The following is a 16212-nucleotide window of genomic DNA, read 5'->3' on the forward strand; positions in this document are numbered from 1 at the left end:
CTGGAGAGAACATGCACACCCCACATGGGTCAGAGCGGGATTCGGTGCTAGCCACTAATCCTCTGTGTGGCCCAACACAAGCTCACATTACAGATAAAACCAGAATTGTACTTTCTATCCTTTCTGGAAAGGATCACATCTTCAGTGGCATAAATGGGATAAATGACACTGTGGGAGAAGCTACCACGAGATTTGACTTTACCGGCTGGACACGAGTCAGTCGATATCATAAGTGAATGAATTCCACTGTCCTCCACTTGAACAGAAATGTCTCCTGTCCTCCTCGTGTGCCGTCTTTCCGTTGGCAACTGTGTCAAAGTGTTTATTGGAGGCAGTTTCATTATTTAACTACCACAGAATTCCCTGCTCTGTGTGACTGGAGTCTGTATCAGTTAGAGTCTCCCTACAGTTTCACTCCTTACTCACGCCATCTATTGGCTGCGAGAGGGCCGCCAGGCTGCCTGCACCACACGGCTCAGACAAAGAGCGGTGGCAGCCGGCCAGCAGTGCTCACACTCAACAGTAGAGAACAAAGAGGGAGAGGGTGCCATGAAGACGCTTATTATGGCCTGTCGCTCTGAGGAGTGTGATGCTGTGGGACGAGGAGGTCATGCACACCCTGAATCACTGCGAAAAGAGGAGGCGACCGCTGAACGCGGGGGTAAAACGGCGGCGGTGTGCTGGAAAAGTAGGTTGGCGGTCAAACGCTGAAGGACTTTGCCGCCACGCTCTATAAACACCTGCTGAGAGTCAACAGCAAGATGAAGATGTCCTCCCCTCTGCCCTTTTTCCTGTGCTCGCTCTCTCTCTCTTCAACGTCTATATAGGCCAGTGACTTTCTAACTTTACACAGCTCAGGGTTGACCCACCTACAGCTCTCTCCTGCAGTTTTCCTCCACTGTTTAGTGCAGCTCGTATCTTTTCTGCCTGAACCAGGGCCGCGCGATAAGTGGTTAAAGAAAAACTCGATTCACTACTACACGTGATCTCATTTCTAAACGAGAGTTTACGAGCAGTGGCAACGCCGAGTGAGTGCGGCACAGAACACGGGAGAAAGTGTGTGCTAAGGGGAAATAAATACAAAATGGATGGTGATGAAAACCCAGGTGGTAGTGACGAGAATCACACAACCACCCGTTCGGCTCACCGCTCGCTGGCTTTCAGCAGAGCTGTCACTAAATACACCAGAATCCTCTGTTAAATGATGAGATTATAGACATTTCCTTTGCTAAATGCTGGAGATTAACGCACGTTTTCAGGATTGTTAAGTCTTTTTAACAGATCTACACTTCGGTTGGTTTCTTGCGCCTCTTCCTGTGACGTCACTTGTCAAGCTAGTGGGAACACACCATAATAATAACAATAAGCCCATTATGCAGGGTCATGTTCAGGCACTTTACTTGAACACCTAATTGAATGTGTGCAATAAACTTTTCGATTTGTGAAAATATCGGGCCAGAGAATCATGATCTCAATTCTAAGCAAAAAAAAATAAAACTGTGATTCACATTTTTTTTCAGCCTTAGTCTGAACCCAACTGAGTCTGAGAGAATATCGACCGAAACCCAAGCCACGTCCTGGATTTTACATCAGATTATGATTACGGCAAAAAGGACAAAGGTTATCTGCACATTAACAATTCATGAACACACGGGCACCCACAGATATACAAGATGCAAAGATTTGCCTTTGCCACTTTTGCATAATAACTACTATTTTCCTTCTTTCAAGCCAGCTGTGCCAAACACACAACCAGCACTGTGTTTCCTGCCAGTGCCAAAGACCAAAGTCAACATTTCAGGAGACGAAGAGCAGATGCAGACAAATCTAGATCAGCGAGAGTAGATAGACCGAGTCAGAGAGAGAGAGTGAAGGAGGAGGGAAAAAAAAAAGAAAGAAAGAAGGGAAGCAAGAGCACGAGACACCAGGGAGGAGGTGGTCAATAAATTTCCGAGGGGAGAGCGGAGAACTGATGAGGTGGAGAATGCTTCATGGCTGTGGGATCCCAGTAGGGCTCGGCCAGGACTGGAAACTGTGTCAAGGACGACTGAGAAACAGACGGATGAGGCGCGAGCGTCAGAAAACTTACTGCTACACATGAACACACACACACACACACACACACACACAGGTCAGAATCCCATCAGACATAACCTCCAAAGGCTCGACTCAATTTCAGCTCTCAAAGTCACTTCATGACTGGTTTAGAAAAATCTATCTGTCAGTAGCAGCATTTTTACTCAACTAACACGAGTCAGTGTGTGAGACAACACATGCAACATGTCCTTCAGACAAGACTTAAAGCTGGGGTAGGCAATATATATATATATACATACATATGTGTATATATATATACACATACACACATATACATATAGCAACCTTTCATCACATTTTAAATCAAAAAATGTGGGAGAGAACATGACATCTGCTCCTCTCTGAGACTGTTTCCAACCTTGGGGAAATGTAGCCTGTGGTGGGAGACTTTGACAATTACAGGGCTGTTTAGAGGGAGAGGGCGCCTCCTATTGGCTGTTCTATTAGCAGCTGCATATACACATACCTACAGTGTAAAAAAAATCACCATGCCAGCATTAATAAAAACTGTAAAGCTAACCTAAAAAAAAACAACAAAGAAAAACAAAAGCCTTTAGAGGGCACGGACACTTTGCCTCTCCAACTATGAGTTTTGCACAATGAAGTTTTGTTTGTTTTTTTTATCTACATCTGCTGCAACATGAGTATGCAAAATGTCATGTTAATTTCATCATAGAAGAGCCTGAATGACCTCTGCAGTTGGACGCAGGTACTGGTATCAGACCCAAGCACGCCTGATATATCAGCATATCGAATATTGGCAGAAAGTCCAGTAAGTGCATCCCGAGTCGGATTCAATCAAATCATAATGAAGTTATCGTGCACAGACGTGACATCAGTGTGTTTTGAGGAAGAGGCCAAATCCAACCTCATGTGGTCACAGGACACGCATCTTTAAAGCTGTGGACGGTCGTCCTTGGCTCGATCCACATGCAGTAGGGTCACTAATGACGGCGTCTGAACAAGGGCTGCAAGTATCGATTATATTCATCATCGCAGATTAATCGCCGAGTCGTTTGGTCCATGAGACGTCAGAAAACGTTTGATCATCCTTTCCCAAACCTCGAAATAATGATGGTGATGTTCCCCAGTGTCTAATTTTTGTCCACAAACCAAAAAGATTCAGTCTCAGTGATTCATGTACACGGAGCAAAGAAACCTGAAAATATCCACATTTAAGAAGCTGATGAATGGATAACCATTTAGTCATCGATTGACAACGGATTCATCATTGCAGCACTCGTCTGAACGTGGCCTGGGATTCTCATGCAGCTCTACAGCACTGAGAGGAACGTGCCATCACTTGAAAATGAAATAAAAGTCAATTTTATCATCAATTGCCACAAAGCAAAACTCCAGGTTACAGAGTACAAGCTTAACAGAGCTGTTGTCGTGGTCTGATCTGCACTGAGATGAACCCAGCTCGCCTCTGCCGTCGCCCTGGTGTGGTTGACATGAGTGAAGTTATTCAGTTGGTGTGTTCTGCTAAAGATCTGGGTCGCTAGTCACCACTGGCATGCTGAGAGAGAAGCCTAATGCAAAACAAATGTTTTCATACAGTCGCCCAGTGTTGAATCAGCATCATTCGTTTCACTCAGACTCCTTTTTTTCAGTCTTCCCCCCCCTCGCCCATCCCCTGAGGACTGACTTGGATGACTCGAGCTGCGGCTGCGTCTCTTCACACAGCTGCTTCACATTAGATCCTGATGATGAGAGTTCGACGCTGCCCACATCTGTAACCCCTGTGACAAACTGCTGGCCTTACTAAGCTCACCATCAAACACCAACTGAGCTGCCTGTGTGTTTTCCCTGTGCTGCAATCACAGATAAATCCCCCGGCTGGGTGTATGGTACTAATCGAAAACAGTGAGCAGCATTAAACAAAGGACTTTTGTTAAGGTACTCAGAGTTTCCACAGCTCTGTGTTTGTGAGACTAAATATACACCAGTCTGCCTCTAATGGGGTAATATTACAGCAGCTGTTTAAAGATCTGCTCATCTACTGATGATTTTGCAAAGTTACAGTGTGTTAAATTTAATTGGTTGAAGTTGCATGCTGCAGCTGAATCCCCCTCACTCGCACGCTTTCCTTCCAAGCCTGTTGTTGAATCTACGTAGTCTTCAGTTAGCATCGGGACTCAAAAGATGGTCCTGGTACAGCTGATTATGGATACCTGATCCATACCAGAAACTCTATTGGATCTGGGTATGTGTGAAAGTGTGGCTGTGGCTTAAAAGGACGAAAACGACTTTATCTGACTTATACTGGTAGATACTCGAGTGTGTGATATTGGTACTGTAGTTACAAAGTCTGTTAGATTAGGACCGGATTAGGACTCTGTATATATATGCATATGTTTTAACATAGTGGGGGGGGGACAGCATAAATGCTCTGTGTTCTTAGGTTTAAAATCACATTTGTGCACATCAAGTCTCACATGCTTGTTTAACGTGACAAAATTGCACAAACTGACTAAAATGTGTTCAGAAATGTTCTTTGGCCAAAAATGCTAAGAATGTTTTTACAAGGAGAAATTGGAGAATTTGGTTGTACTGTTTCAGAACCATCGCCCACCTCTACGTAGGATCATATTTGATTTTACAATTTCCTTTTTTTCCCCCCGAATTTCCAATCCAGAGATTCCTATCCAGGATCGGACCAAAATACCGACACAGCGTAATCCCATCAGCCCACACACACTCCTATAGAAACGCCCAAGCTTTTCTACGGAGCGCTCCGCTCAGGATATCCAAGGGTTGTTTGAGGAGCGTTTGAGGGCGGGGCTTAGCCATATGTCAGTTGTCGTGGGTCCAGAGCTTGATGTGAGGCCTTCATTTCCTGAGGTGCTGTTTCCAGCAGCTGACAGGAAACAGAGGAGGGAAGACAGTACAGTGGATACAGTGCAACAGCTGCATTTCCTTTGTTCTTCTCTCTCTCTCTCTCTCTCTCTGTGTATGTGTGCATGTTTCTGTTATTCATAATGGGGGGGCGAGGGGGGGTCCACTTACACATGCACTGTCATCACACACTAACACACACACACAGCAAGACAAACATAGCACTTTTCCATGCAGTCCGTGCCTTGTGCTGTCATGTGGTTAACGAGAAGATTGTTTCCCACATCAAAATGTTGCCTTGTGTATACATCTGTGAGAGAACGGTGTGTGTGTGTGTGTGCGTGTGTGTGTAGCCCCCGTCCAATTACTTACTCCAACTGTCAGATATAATAATGGGGGTCTAATCAAGGCCAAGCCTGGTGGGGGTTTATTCGCTGGTGCTCTCCTGGCAACTTCCTCTCTGCCCGCAGTACTAACAGCGGAGGAATGATGGCTCCCACATGGCCCAGACACAGAGAAAGACCGAGTGTGATTTTGTGGGTCTGCGCTGAGTGGAAATTGTTTCCACACTGCCTGCCACTAGCTCAAGCTTTCTGCTTTGTCATCAAGCTTCTTAGTGGAATTCACTTAGAGTCCCGGGGAAACAAGCTGACGGTGGCATTTATGTAGCGACACTTTTTAAAATGTGTCAAGTGATATAAATGACGCTTTTTTGGGGCGGATAAAAATGCTGCGCGACACTTTCCTCTCAAGTCTTAGACACATAGAATTGTCTTCAACTCATACAGCTTCATCGTATTTTGTCGCGCAGTGTCGTCTCTGTTGTCCTATCCGTAAAAGCACAACTCAAAACCTCTGCCTTCAAATTTATACTGAATTATCACTAAGATAAAAGTATTTGAGACCATGAGACTGAAGAGACAAGAAAGAATGTGACGGTCTATGTAGTGTGGAAGTTTTCTAGTTGTGGGAAATGAAGAAGACGACCAAGAAGACGACCAAGAAGACGACCAAGAAGAAGACCAAGAAGAAGACCAAGAAGACGACCAAGAAGACGACCAAGAAGAAGACCAAGAAGAAGACCAAGAAGACGACCAAGAAACTCAGGCAGCGCCAACTTTGTCAGAACCTCATACAAGTAGCACATCACATCTGTATCTGTATAATCATGTGACCCCCAAACTCTGTCCAATGACACAGTGATTAAAAGCCACTCGAGGAGAAGAAAAACCAGCACATTTACCCAGGACGTTCCCTGCAGGCACCTCCTCCAGCTCCTCCAGCTCTCGACCCATCAGCAGATAGATGTTCTCCATGGAACAACGGGACAGATGAGGCACCTCAGTCGCACAGTCTGAAGCAGTGCAATTCTCCGGCAACTGGTAGAAGTGACACACACACACACAGACATACACACACACACACATACAGAGAGAGCTACATGTGAAAAAACAGACTTGATAAAAACACGGGAAACAAACATTTTGGGTTCAAACAAAAGGTGCAATCTTCTATGTATCAGATCCTATGGCAAAAATAAAGGAATTGGCCTCACGGTTCCAATACTATAGGAGTACACTGTATAACCTATACAGTGTAAAAAAATAATAAGAACAAGAAGTCACTTCATCATGATGTAATATTTAGTGTGAACACAGACAGGAAAGGGTTTTTGTGTGCGTCTAAAGTTAACGTTACAACACAGAGCGGGTCAGGGTCGTGATTCTTTGTGTGGCCGCTGTGAATCATGTCGCTCGTCTCACGAGTGGACTCGCTCTTCCTTAAATCCCCGCGCTGAACCACTTTGTGATCATTTAACCTTGAAATTGTTTATTTCCGCAGCTCCGGCATAAACTGCACACAACACTATGAAATGAGAGCCTCTGAAAGAACGAGTGGCTCTGATTACTTCGTCTTTTATTAGCTCGCCACAGAAAAGGGAAACCGACCATAAAAGTCTTTAGTGCCTCTCAAGTAGCAGACCTAAAATATCCCTGATAATTTATAGATTGTAATTTTCTGAATGGAGCCATTGTAGCAGACGAGTCTGTTAGGCGTGTAAAGCCTGATGTACACTCGTTTGCACAACAAGAGATGACTTCTTTTTACTTCACATTTAAGAAGCTGGAAAAGACCTAAAAACCACTAGTAATCGATTAATCGTATAATCGCTGCAGTCCGAGAGCTAATCCGTATATTATTTATTTTTACTGATGTTACAAATAAACATTAAACCTTTATTAGATGATTCCGTCCACTAGGTGGTGCCAAGAGAGCTGTTGCCTGAGTGTATCGCAATTTATGGTTTTGCAAATAACCAGTATATTTGCAATATCGTGATGATATCGTATCGTGACTTAAATATCAGGATGGTATCATATCGTGACTTAAATATCGTGATGATATCGTATTGTGACTTAAATATCAGGATGGTATCGTGACTTAAATATCAGGATGGTATCGTATCTTGACTTAAATATCAGGATGGTATCGTATCGTAACTTAAATATCACGATGGTATCGTATTGTGACTTAAATATCGTGATGATATCGTATCGTGACCTAAATATCAGGATGGTATCGTATCGTGACTTAAATATCACAATGGTATCGTATCGTGACTTAAATATCACAATGGTATCGTATCGTGACTTAAATATCACGATGGTATCATATCGTGACTTAAATATCACGATGGTATCATATCATGACTTAAATATCACGATGGTATCGTATTGTGACTTAAATATCAGGATGATATCGTATCTTGACTTAAATATCAGGATGGTATCGTATTGTGACTTAAATATCAGGATGGTATCATATCGTGACTTAAATATCACGATGGTATCGTATCGTGACTTAAATATCACGATGGTATTGTATCGTGACTTAAATATCACAATGGTATCGCATCGCAGTGTCATGGACTTACCGTGCTCAGGCCCTGGGCGGGGTCGTACTTTGGTCCCAGCACAAAGACCCGTTGTCCTTTCTTGACCACGCCGCTGTAGACGCGGGCAAACGCGACAAAGGTCTCCCTCTGCTCCTCTTCCTCCTCCGGCTTCGACTCCTTCAATGTCAGACTCTCCATTTTAGCTGATGGAGAGAATAGTTTTTCTCTTTCATTAAAAAGGTGGAATTCACAACAGTCTGCGTCACAGGACAGCACAACACAAACACAACCTGTGTTTGAATACGAGCAGAAGGTGACGTCACACCCATGGGATAACGTACCTGTGCCGAGTCCGGCAGGTTGGCCGTGGTCTTTGTTGCCCTCTGCTGCTGCCATCTGATCGGCTGCCAGCTTTTCAGCGTGTCTCTGTCGAGCGAGTTCTCTACGCTGACTGATCTCCTCCTGGGTTAACGGCCTAAACACACACACACACACACAGAGGTCAGAGTCTTTATAGCAAATGCAAGAATAATGTTCTTCCTCTTTCAGTTTTCTATCCAGGGTTTTGTCAGTGGGTTTTCTCAGTGTCTCCATGAAGGTTGAAGGTTAATTTAATTACTTTAGATCATTATCATTTTGGGGAATTCATGGGCAAACACGCAAATCCTTTTTAAAAATGGTCAGTCATTCGTTAAATTAAATTTGAGCATAATTGACTGCCCACAGGGCAAAACCATGGTTGGTGGTGGTGGTGGCTTGCATTGTTGTCTCACAGCAAGAAGATCTCCGGTTCAGATCCCGGTTGGACCAAAGGCCTTTCTGTGTGGGGTTTGCATGTTCTCCCCTGCACGGCTCCCCCCCCAAGTCCACAAAAACATGCAAGCAGAGGTTAATCAAACACCGACTTGAACAGTTGATTGCCCTGTGATGGACTGGTGACCTGTCCAGGGTGTGACCCCCGCCTTATGCCCTATCACGGCTAGGACTGGCTCCAGGTCCCCGCAACCTCCATGTGGAGGATAAAGTGGGAGACAATGAACGAATGAATGACTGTCCCCAAATTTCTTTCTCCTTCCTCTTTCAGCTCTTTAGGGGTCGCTAACAGCAGATGATCTGCCTCCATTGTGTCCTCCTCTGTGACACCAACAGTTCTCATGTCCTCCTCCACAACATTCATGAACCTTCTCTGTGGTCTCCCCTCTTTTCCTTCTGCCCGGCAGCTCCATCTTCAACATCCTTTGTCCAATATAACCACTGTCCCTCCTCTGTTCGAGACCAAACCACCTCAACCTCGACTCTCTTACCGTTCAACCTGAGCTGTCCCACAAATATGCTCATTCATCTAAAACGATTTCCATTGTCTGACTTAAACCCATGTCTCCGACACGTGGACTGTGATCAGTTAACACTCCTGAGCTCCTTTTAGATGTTAAATGAAGTCCAGATCTTATCTGAAGTTTGTTCTGAAGGGCCGTATTTGAGTATAGCTTAACTGTCTCGCAAATTTCTATTCAGAAGGTGCAGGTTACGTCAAGCAATCGAGCATAATTACTCTCCGTCTTATCTTATCTATCCTATCTCATGTTTATACCTCCTGTCTGATGATGGAGAACAGATTAAACCAGAACTGAGGTCAATCTCAACTCAACAACACAAGAATCTTCATGACCTGCTGAGAACACTTTAATTTAGCTTCTGGACAGGTCATCTCGACATTCACGTTTCAGTTCATCTTGGCAAACGAAACTTATCCTCCCGGCCTCTGCCAAACATTTCCAACATCTTCTCCTGACAGATCCAGATTATGTCCTAGTCATGTGAGAACAGAAGACAAATCCAGAGTGATAATCCTCTCTCACGTGGAGGCTCCATAGATTTGTCTGCTGGTGTTTTTTTATTTTCTGGATAATATTCAAAGTTCATGTATGAAAACAGCTCGAAACTCGCCATTTCCCTGATTGGTACCAGAGAGGCAAGCTGTAAAAAATAAAGCACAACTATCCATACAGGACTTTCACCACATGTTCTTTAAGATGATGTGAACCCGGTGTGGCCTGTTTATCCATGTGCAGTGTGGTCAGAGTGCGAGTGTGTGTACGTCTGTGTGCACAGCCTCTTCAAAAGAACCACAGTGACTTTAGCAACACAGCTGCTCCCTGCAGACCTGAGTGACAGCATTCAACGCAGAGTTCAGCTGCGCGATGACAAACCACTTAAAGCAGCCCATAATTTGCCCCCGACAACAGCAGCGGGCCCTGCAGACGCACATGGACTGACTGCACTTTTTCTTTTGCATAAATTGGATGTAATCGCAGTCACAGGCTGGATTCAGAACCTCGACAGGAAACCGCAGAAGAGCGAAACCAGCTGAATGACGACCTGGCCTTAAGAACAAATAACTCCTCACAGGCTCGCAGCTTCAAACTACACGAGTCAGCTCACACACTGAATCCCACTCTCCTCACATGAGGTCCTCCAAATCCAGCAAGACAAACAGAGTGAAAAACAGACTGATCTTTGAATCTCAGCAGGCAAGAATGGCAAGAAAACTAGTTCATTATCGAGTTTCATCTGGAGGTTGTTGAAATACTTGTGATCTGGGATTGTAGCTCTAATACTGGTCGAAGTCTCCGGTGATGGGGGGAATTAAGTGAAGGCTCTGACCAGAGCCTGGAGGAGGTGAAGAACTATCGTACATCATAAACTCAAGTATCTACCAATACCAATATCAGTCTGATAGTCATTTTACGCCACTTAAACTACTTTCTAAACGTTTGTACTTAGTTCTCCGACTGTGTAACACATATTCTTGGACAGTAAAGATTCGGAGTTTCCGAAATCTCAAAGAAACCAGAAAATACTCACGTTTCATTCACAAGAAGCTGATAAAAAAATCTGATAAGGTCGTCTATACCAGAAAGGTCTGCTTGACTTGCAGAGTATGTACTTGTAGAGCTGAAACGATTAATGGATTATTCATCGATTATTAATCGAATACTAAATTAATCAACTATTTTGATAAATCAATTACTTGGTTTGAAGCTTTTTTCATGATTAAAACAAGATTTCCGATTGTTTAAGCTTCTTAAATGTGAATACTTTCTTCATTTCTTTGCTCTGAATAACAAAGAAATCATTCAAAGTTAATCATTTTGGTTTGTGGACAAAACAAGACATTTGAGAACATTGGAAACATCATTTCCCGGTTGGACGAACACCGATCAACATTTTTTAAGGTTTTCTGTTATTTTATTATCGTTAGTTGCAGCTCTACATACTTGTATAATGTATTGTTCATGGAGAAAATGCACAACTAGAAATGAAACTTGAAACGAAGAAAAGAAATTAGTCATGTGGAATTTAAAAAAAAACATGATTTCCATATCAAGAGATGACCTGTTTCAACATTCCGCACGCCGCTTTCATATGCTTTGGTGACTCAACTGTCAGCTCAAGAGTTGGCGTCCTCAACCGTTACCGCAATACAACGAGAAATCACAGTTGTGTTTTTCTTCTGACGAGCAGGTCATGGTCATGACGAAGGTCACGATTGTTCAATAATACCAAAACAATCCTGCCCTCTGTGTTAAAGTGAGTTATTTATGTGACGTAAACTAAATAAACGCTCACATAAAAAAGGTTTCCTGAACTCCCATCAGACCACAATAAAGTCACGAGGGTGAACCATTCGCTCATTGGTAATAATGGGAATGCCAGGACTTGGTTTCTGGCCTCACCCACTGTGGTTATGAAGTAATGCCTTCCAAACACTGGAGCCGGACGATCGCGAACCACATTCTACATTCTACATTGTAAAAAGGAAGGAAAATAAAACGGTATTACACAGATATTAAAGCCATCTGAAGAATATACTTCACTTAATTAACTGCAAGAGTTTTGTGAAGGCTCTCAGTACTGAGGAGAGGTACAAAGATGTATACTAGGGATGCACGACCATCACTATCACACTAACTAGCTTTGTTACTCGTTACTACCAAATAAAAACCAAAGAAGAAGAGTTGGTATTATGGTCTGTATTTATACAGAGCTTTTCCAGTCTTGATGAGCTGCTTTACACGCCAGTTTCCATCATGAGGTTAAGTGTCTTTGTGCAAGGACACATATACTACACTAGCAGGGCCAGAAATTGAACCCACAACCTTCCAGTTGAAAGACAACTCGCCCTACCACTGAGCCACCATGACTCAATCCCAACTCCTTGCTTTTTTTTTTAATACTTTTGCTTCTAAAACTTGGGTGCATTTTATATCAGGAAATGACTGAGGTACAGTGAATGCCATGTACTTTAAGACTTTTAAGGCCAGACACCCTGAGGAGAAAACTCATTTTGGCTACTTATATCCACAATGTCACTCTTTCAGCCATTTACACAAAGCTCATGAGTCAGAACAGGATGTGATCTCTGAATATTTCACACTGGCCGCGCGCTGAAAATTGTATCGTGAGAAAAAAACATGGCTCAATGATAAATAGTCAAATAACGGGTAAAGAGATAACGTGTCCTGGAGATTGCAGGCTGAATGCAGTGATGACCCACTCCTCAGTAGGCAGCTGTAGCCATGGGCTGCCAGAGAAATGTCAGCAGTGGGAAAGTGAGCTTGCCTGCTGTGGGTGGAGGCCAAAAAGAATGGGAGCTCTTGCAGGCTCATTATCCAGATTTTGGACAGGCTTTTTCCTTCCTGGCTCAGTCAGAAATGACCTTTCTTTCTTTCTCTTTCACATCGCTGCATGTCCACCTCCCCATCTACTTACTCGGCCTTGACAGCCTGTCTATACTGGCCTCTCCTCGGCTCGACACTGCACTCCCTCTTAGTGCATCAGCAGAGACTGCAATTAGGATCCAGTTGTGTCACAAGAGGGGGAAGGAGAGCAGACACCGTGCCTCATGCAGGAACATTTGTGCTTACATCAGACTTCAGGAAAGTGTGTCAATGACACAAGTACACATGGTGAATGCCATCTGTGTGCATGTGTGTGTGTGTGTGCATGAGGAGGAGAATCTCGTCAGCATAATTAATACCCCAGTATTACCATACAGGGTTGCATATCCTTCCTAATACTCCTTCATGGAAATGGCATAAACGAGTAAAGCAGAGATGTTTTTGGCAGCGTCAGCAACAGAACATAATATGGACGCAAATATTGAGGATGAGATGATAATCTACACGATATGGACAAAGGTATTTGGACGCCTGACCATAGAGCATGGATGAGGTGAGGCACTGATGTTGGACGAGAAGGCCTTGCTCTGTTCCAGTTCATCCCAAAGGTGCTCGATGGGGTTGAGGGTCAGGGCTCTGTGTGGGCCGGTCAAGTTCTTCCACACCAAAGTCAAACCATGTCTTTATCGTCCTTGCTTTCTTTGTGCACTGGGACACACAGTCGTGTTGGAATAGGAAAAGGACATTCCGCAAACTGCATTGTCCAAAACGCCTTGGTATGCTAATACTGTCCTTCATTGGAGATAAGGGGCCTAGAGCCCAAAGCCTGATTGAAACACCTGAATTCAATATTTAAAAGGTGTAGCCAAATACTTTTGTCCATATAGCGTATGGACATAAGGACTGACTGGTAATCGCAGGTAATTGCATAAAACCCTGGCAGGTGACTTACTAACATGTATGCAGTGTTAATTTGCCAACATTGACATTGTTTGGATAAGAAATGCAAGAGTATCAGTAAAGGCAGTACATGAGTGCAATTTAAACCAATAAATGAGCCCAATTAGCACAGCGATGTTACTGTACCAGGCATAAAATGCTGCACACTGGTAGAGCCTGTAGCAAAGAACCAGCGGGAGGTAACTGGAACTGACACAATACAACATGTCTTTGCCAGTCTGATTGTTTTTCATAGTGATTCAGAGAAGAGGGAAAACACCATAATCACAGTAAAGCTGTCTTGAAGGAACAGGAAGCAGTCATCGCTGCCAATTCAAAAGTCTTTTTAACAAATGGTTTCAATGGAGTGGGAAGCACAGTTATACGTTAGCCTACCTAAAATCCAACAGGCTGCATGAATGCTTAAACAAACCTGAGTGCAGCTCACAGTCAAGTCTGCAGCTTTGTTTGTTATGTCATCTATGGTGTAAAACCAGAAGGTTTGGCGTCATGGCGGCAAGACACTTTAGCATGTTTGTGTCCTTCATATTCACAGCAAAACTACATAATATCACTGCAGGCCAAGCTGCGCTCACATCGCCCTCTAATTCCTTCTAAACAGTGTGATGTGCTTCTAGGCTGTATACTTCGACGTCAAACGGGTTCTAAAGGTTCAAGCTTGAATGCCCATTGTTTCTATGGGTGGCCAAGGATGACACAGTTCTTGACTGACTAAATAAATCAATACAAAAAACAATGTAGCCTAAATTACAGACGGCGGCGCTATAATTCAAAATTCAAAAATGCTATTTTAGCAAGGCTACGTCCCTCAAACCATTACTCCAATAGAGTTGAAATGCGTTAATCGATTCTATTTGTACGTACATCTTCTTTGTTTTCCAAGTTATTGACCAACACCAGATGGAGTCTAGCAACAAATAGGGCTACAACGTATAAACTACTTGCTCCATCATTATAAATCTTGGTCAGTATCTTCAGAACGTTTGGCAATAGGTCTACCAATGCAAATCTTCCACTAGGGGGCGCAAAGAATTGGTGATTCTTGATCAAAATAATTTAAAAGGGCAGCATAAAGTATAGCAAATTAAAATACTTATTCCAGTAATGGGTTTGAAACTGCAAATTGCCACTAGTTGTAATGTAAGTATCATTTCCACACTTTTCATGCCATGGCAGTTCATCTGTTGTCCCACATTAGAAGAGCAAAGGCGATGATGAGCTCTCTCTGACCCATCCACGGCTTGCACACATGCCTCACAGATCAGGCCATCAAAGCAAAACTGAAACCAACTCTGTGATGACTTCCCAACATCAATCTTAGTCTCCTGTACGCATCTGTTTCCAGTGAGAAATGGCAGCTGTCCTCTCTTTGCTGCAACATGTCATCCCCGCCTTTTTAATGTGAAGACGGCTTCGCTATCTCACCGGAATAAGTCGCAGCTCTCTGCTCTCGCAACTTCAAAAAGGGCCTTAAGACAGAGTCTGTCACACCCGACTTCGATTAATGGGCCAGATGCTGAGGCAGGGAGGTGTGTGTGTGTGTGTGTGTGTTATGTTTGAGTACAAACACATCCTGAAGCCAGACAAGCAGGTTGGGGCAGACGAGGCCAACTCCATCTGTCCCCTACTGTGGAGGAGTCGGGGACATGTGGTTTAACCTCCGTTAACCTCCCACAAGGACACAGCAACAGGAAAGTTCTAATAACTGTATCACACTAGAAAGAAAAAAGGTGCACCAGCGACACCGAGAAGTCTGCACTTTAAAAAGGTAAATGTTGTACTACCAAGGACGTGTCTGTGAAGGTTATCAATCCCCCAGTTCTGGAACTGATAAACTGAACTCTTGCAAGAGAAGGGAAACATCTCCAACTTTACTCTATCAGGTCCAATTGCCTACAGCTAAGAATACGACCAATCAACTCCTGTAATATTAGGGTACATGGACGCATCTGAACCCCCTCTTCCACCCATGGTCCGAGCTCGCCTCGCCTTAACAAGCCAAACTCAAATGACCTGAGGGCCAATGAGGGGGGCCGACAGAGAGAAAAAAAAGAATTATTTAGTAGCCGGTGCGCAATATAAGATATTCATTATGATATTAGACAGAATTGCAACGTAAGAGTGCTTGTTTTGATATAAATTGATTCACAATAAAAACATTTATGATGCACAAAAACGGAGAATTAAATTGAAAATTTAGCAAATAATGACGAGGATAATTGTGATTAAAACAGCTTAAATATATGTAATTTCATGTTGAGTGTAATACATTTAATAAAGCAATGATTACCGAATGTCTTATTACTATTATAAAAATATTACCGGCAAATACATTTAGGCTTGCCCTCGTGTTCCCAAGATATTTTTATTTTACAATGGTAAGATTTTCCAGGTCAATTTGAAACCAAACTTAAATCTGTTCGTCCTCAAATCAAAGTGAAAAGTCGCGCCGGATTTTAAAAGGATTCCCTCACACACAGAGACCTGAGACAGTTATTTTCGGGATCATCATGGAAGATGAGGGAAGAAGTGCACTAAACACACGGCGAGTTACCTCTGTCTGTTCTGAGGCAGGGCCTTGACGTCCACAGCAAACATCTTGGACACGAAGATGATGACGGGAGCGTTCTCCTCACTGGAACACTGAAGGAACGCTGCAGAGGAGACAGAGTCACAGGTAAAGTCGTGTTTTCCGACATCAAACACCTGCTTCCATTCAAGCCTGTATGATACAGAATA

At 43.5% G+C, this 16212-nt stretch overlaps 1 protein-coding gene across 1 annotated transcript in view; it reads right to left on the reverse strand.

Moving 5' to 3' along the window:
- The window catches only part of efl1 (elongation factor like GTPase 1), a 48599-nt gene that overhangs the window by 25399 nt on the left and 6988 nt on the right, over window positions 1-16212 (reverse strand). The window contains exons 11-14 of the mRNA XM_058629996.1: window positions 16028-16127; window positions 8173-8306; window positions 7871-8034; window positions 6179-6314 (exon numbers count right to left, since the gene is read on the reverse strand). Of these exons, the coding sequence (XP_058485979.1) occupies window positions 6179-6314; window positions 7871-8034; window positions 8173-8306; window positions 16028-16127 (534 nt within the window). The remainder of the gene's footprint in view (window positions 1-6178; window positions 6315-7870; window positions 8035-8172; window positions 8307-16027; window positions 16128-16212) is intronic.

This window comes from Solea solea, chromosome 5, assembly GCF_958295425.1.
Source record: "Solea solea chromosome 5, fSolSol10.1, whole genome shotgun sequence".
Taxonomy (NCBI): domain Eukaryota; kingdom Metazoa; phylum Chordata; class Actinopteri; order Pleuronectiformes; family Soleidae; genus Solea; species Solea solea.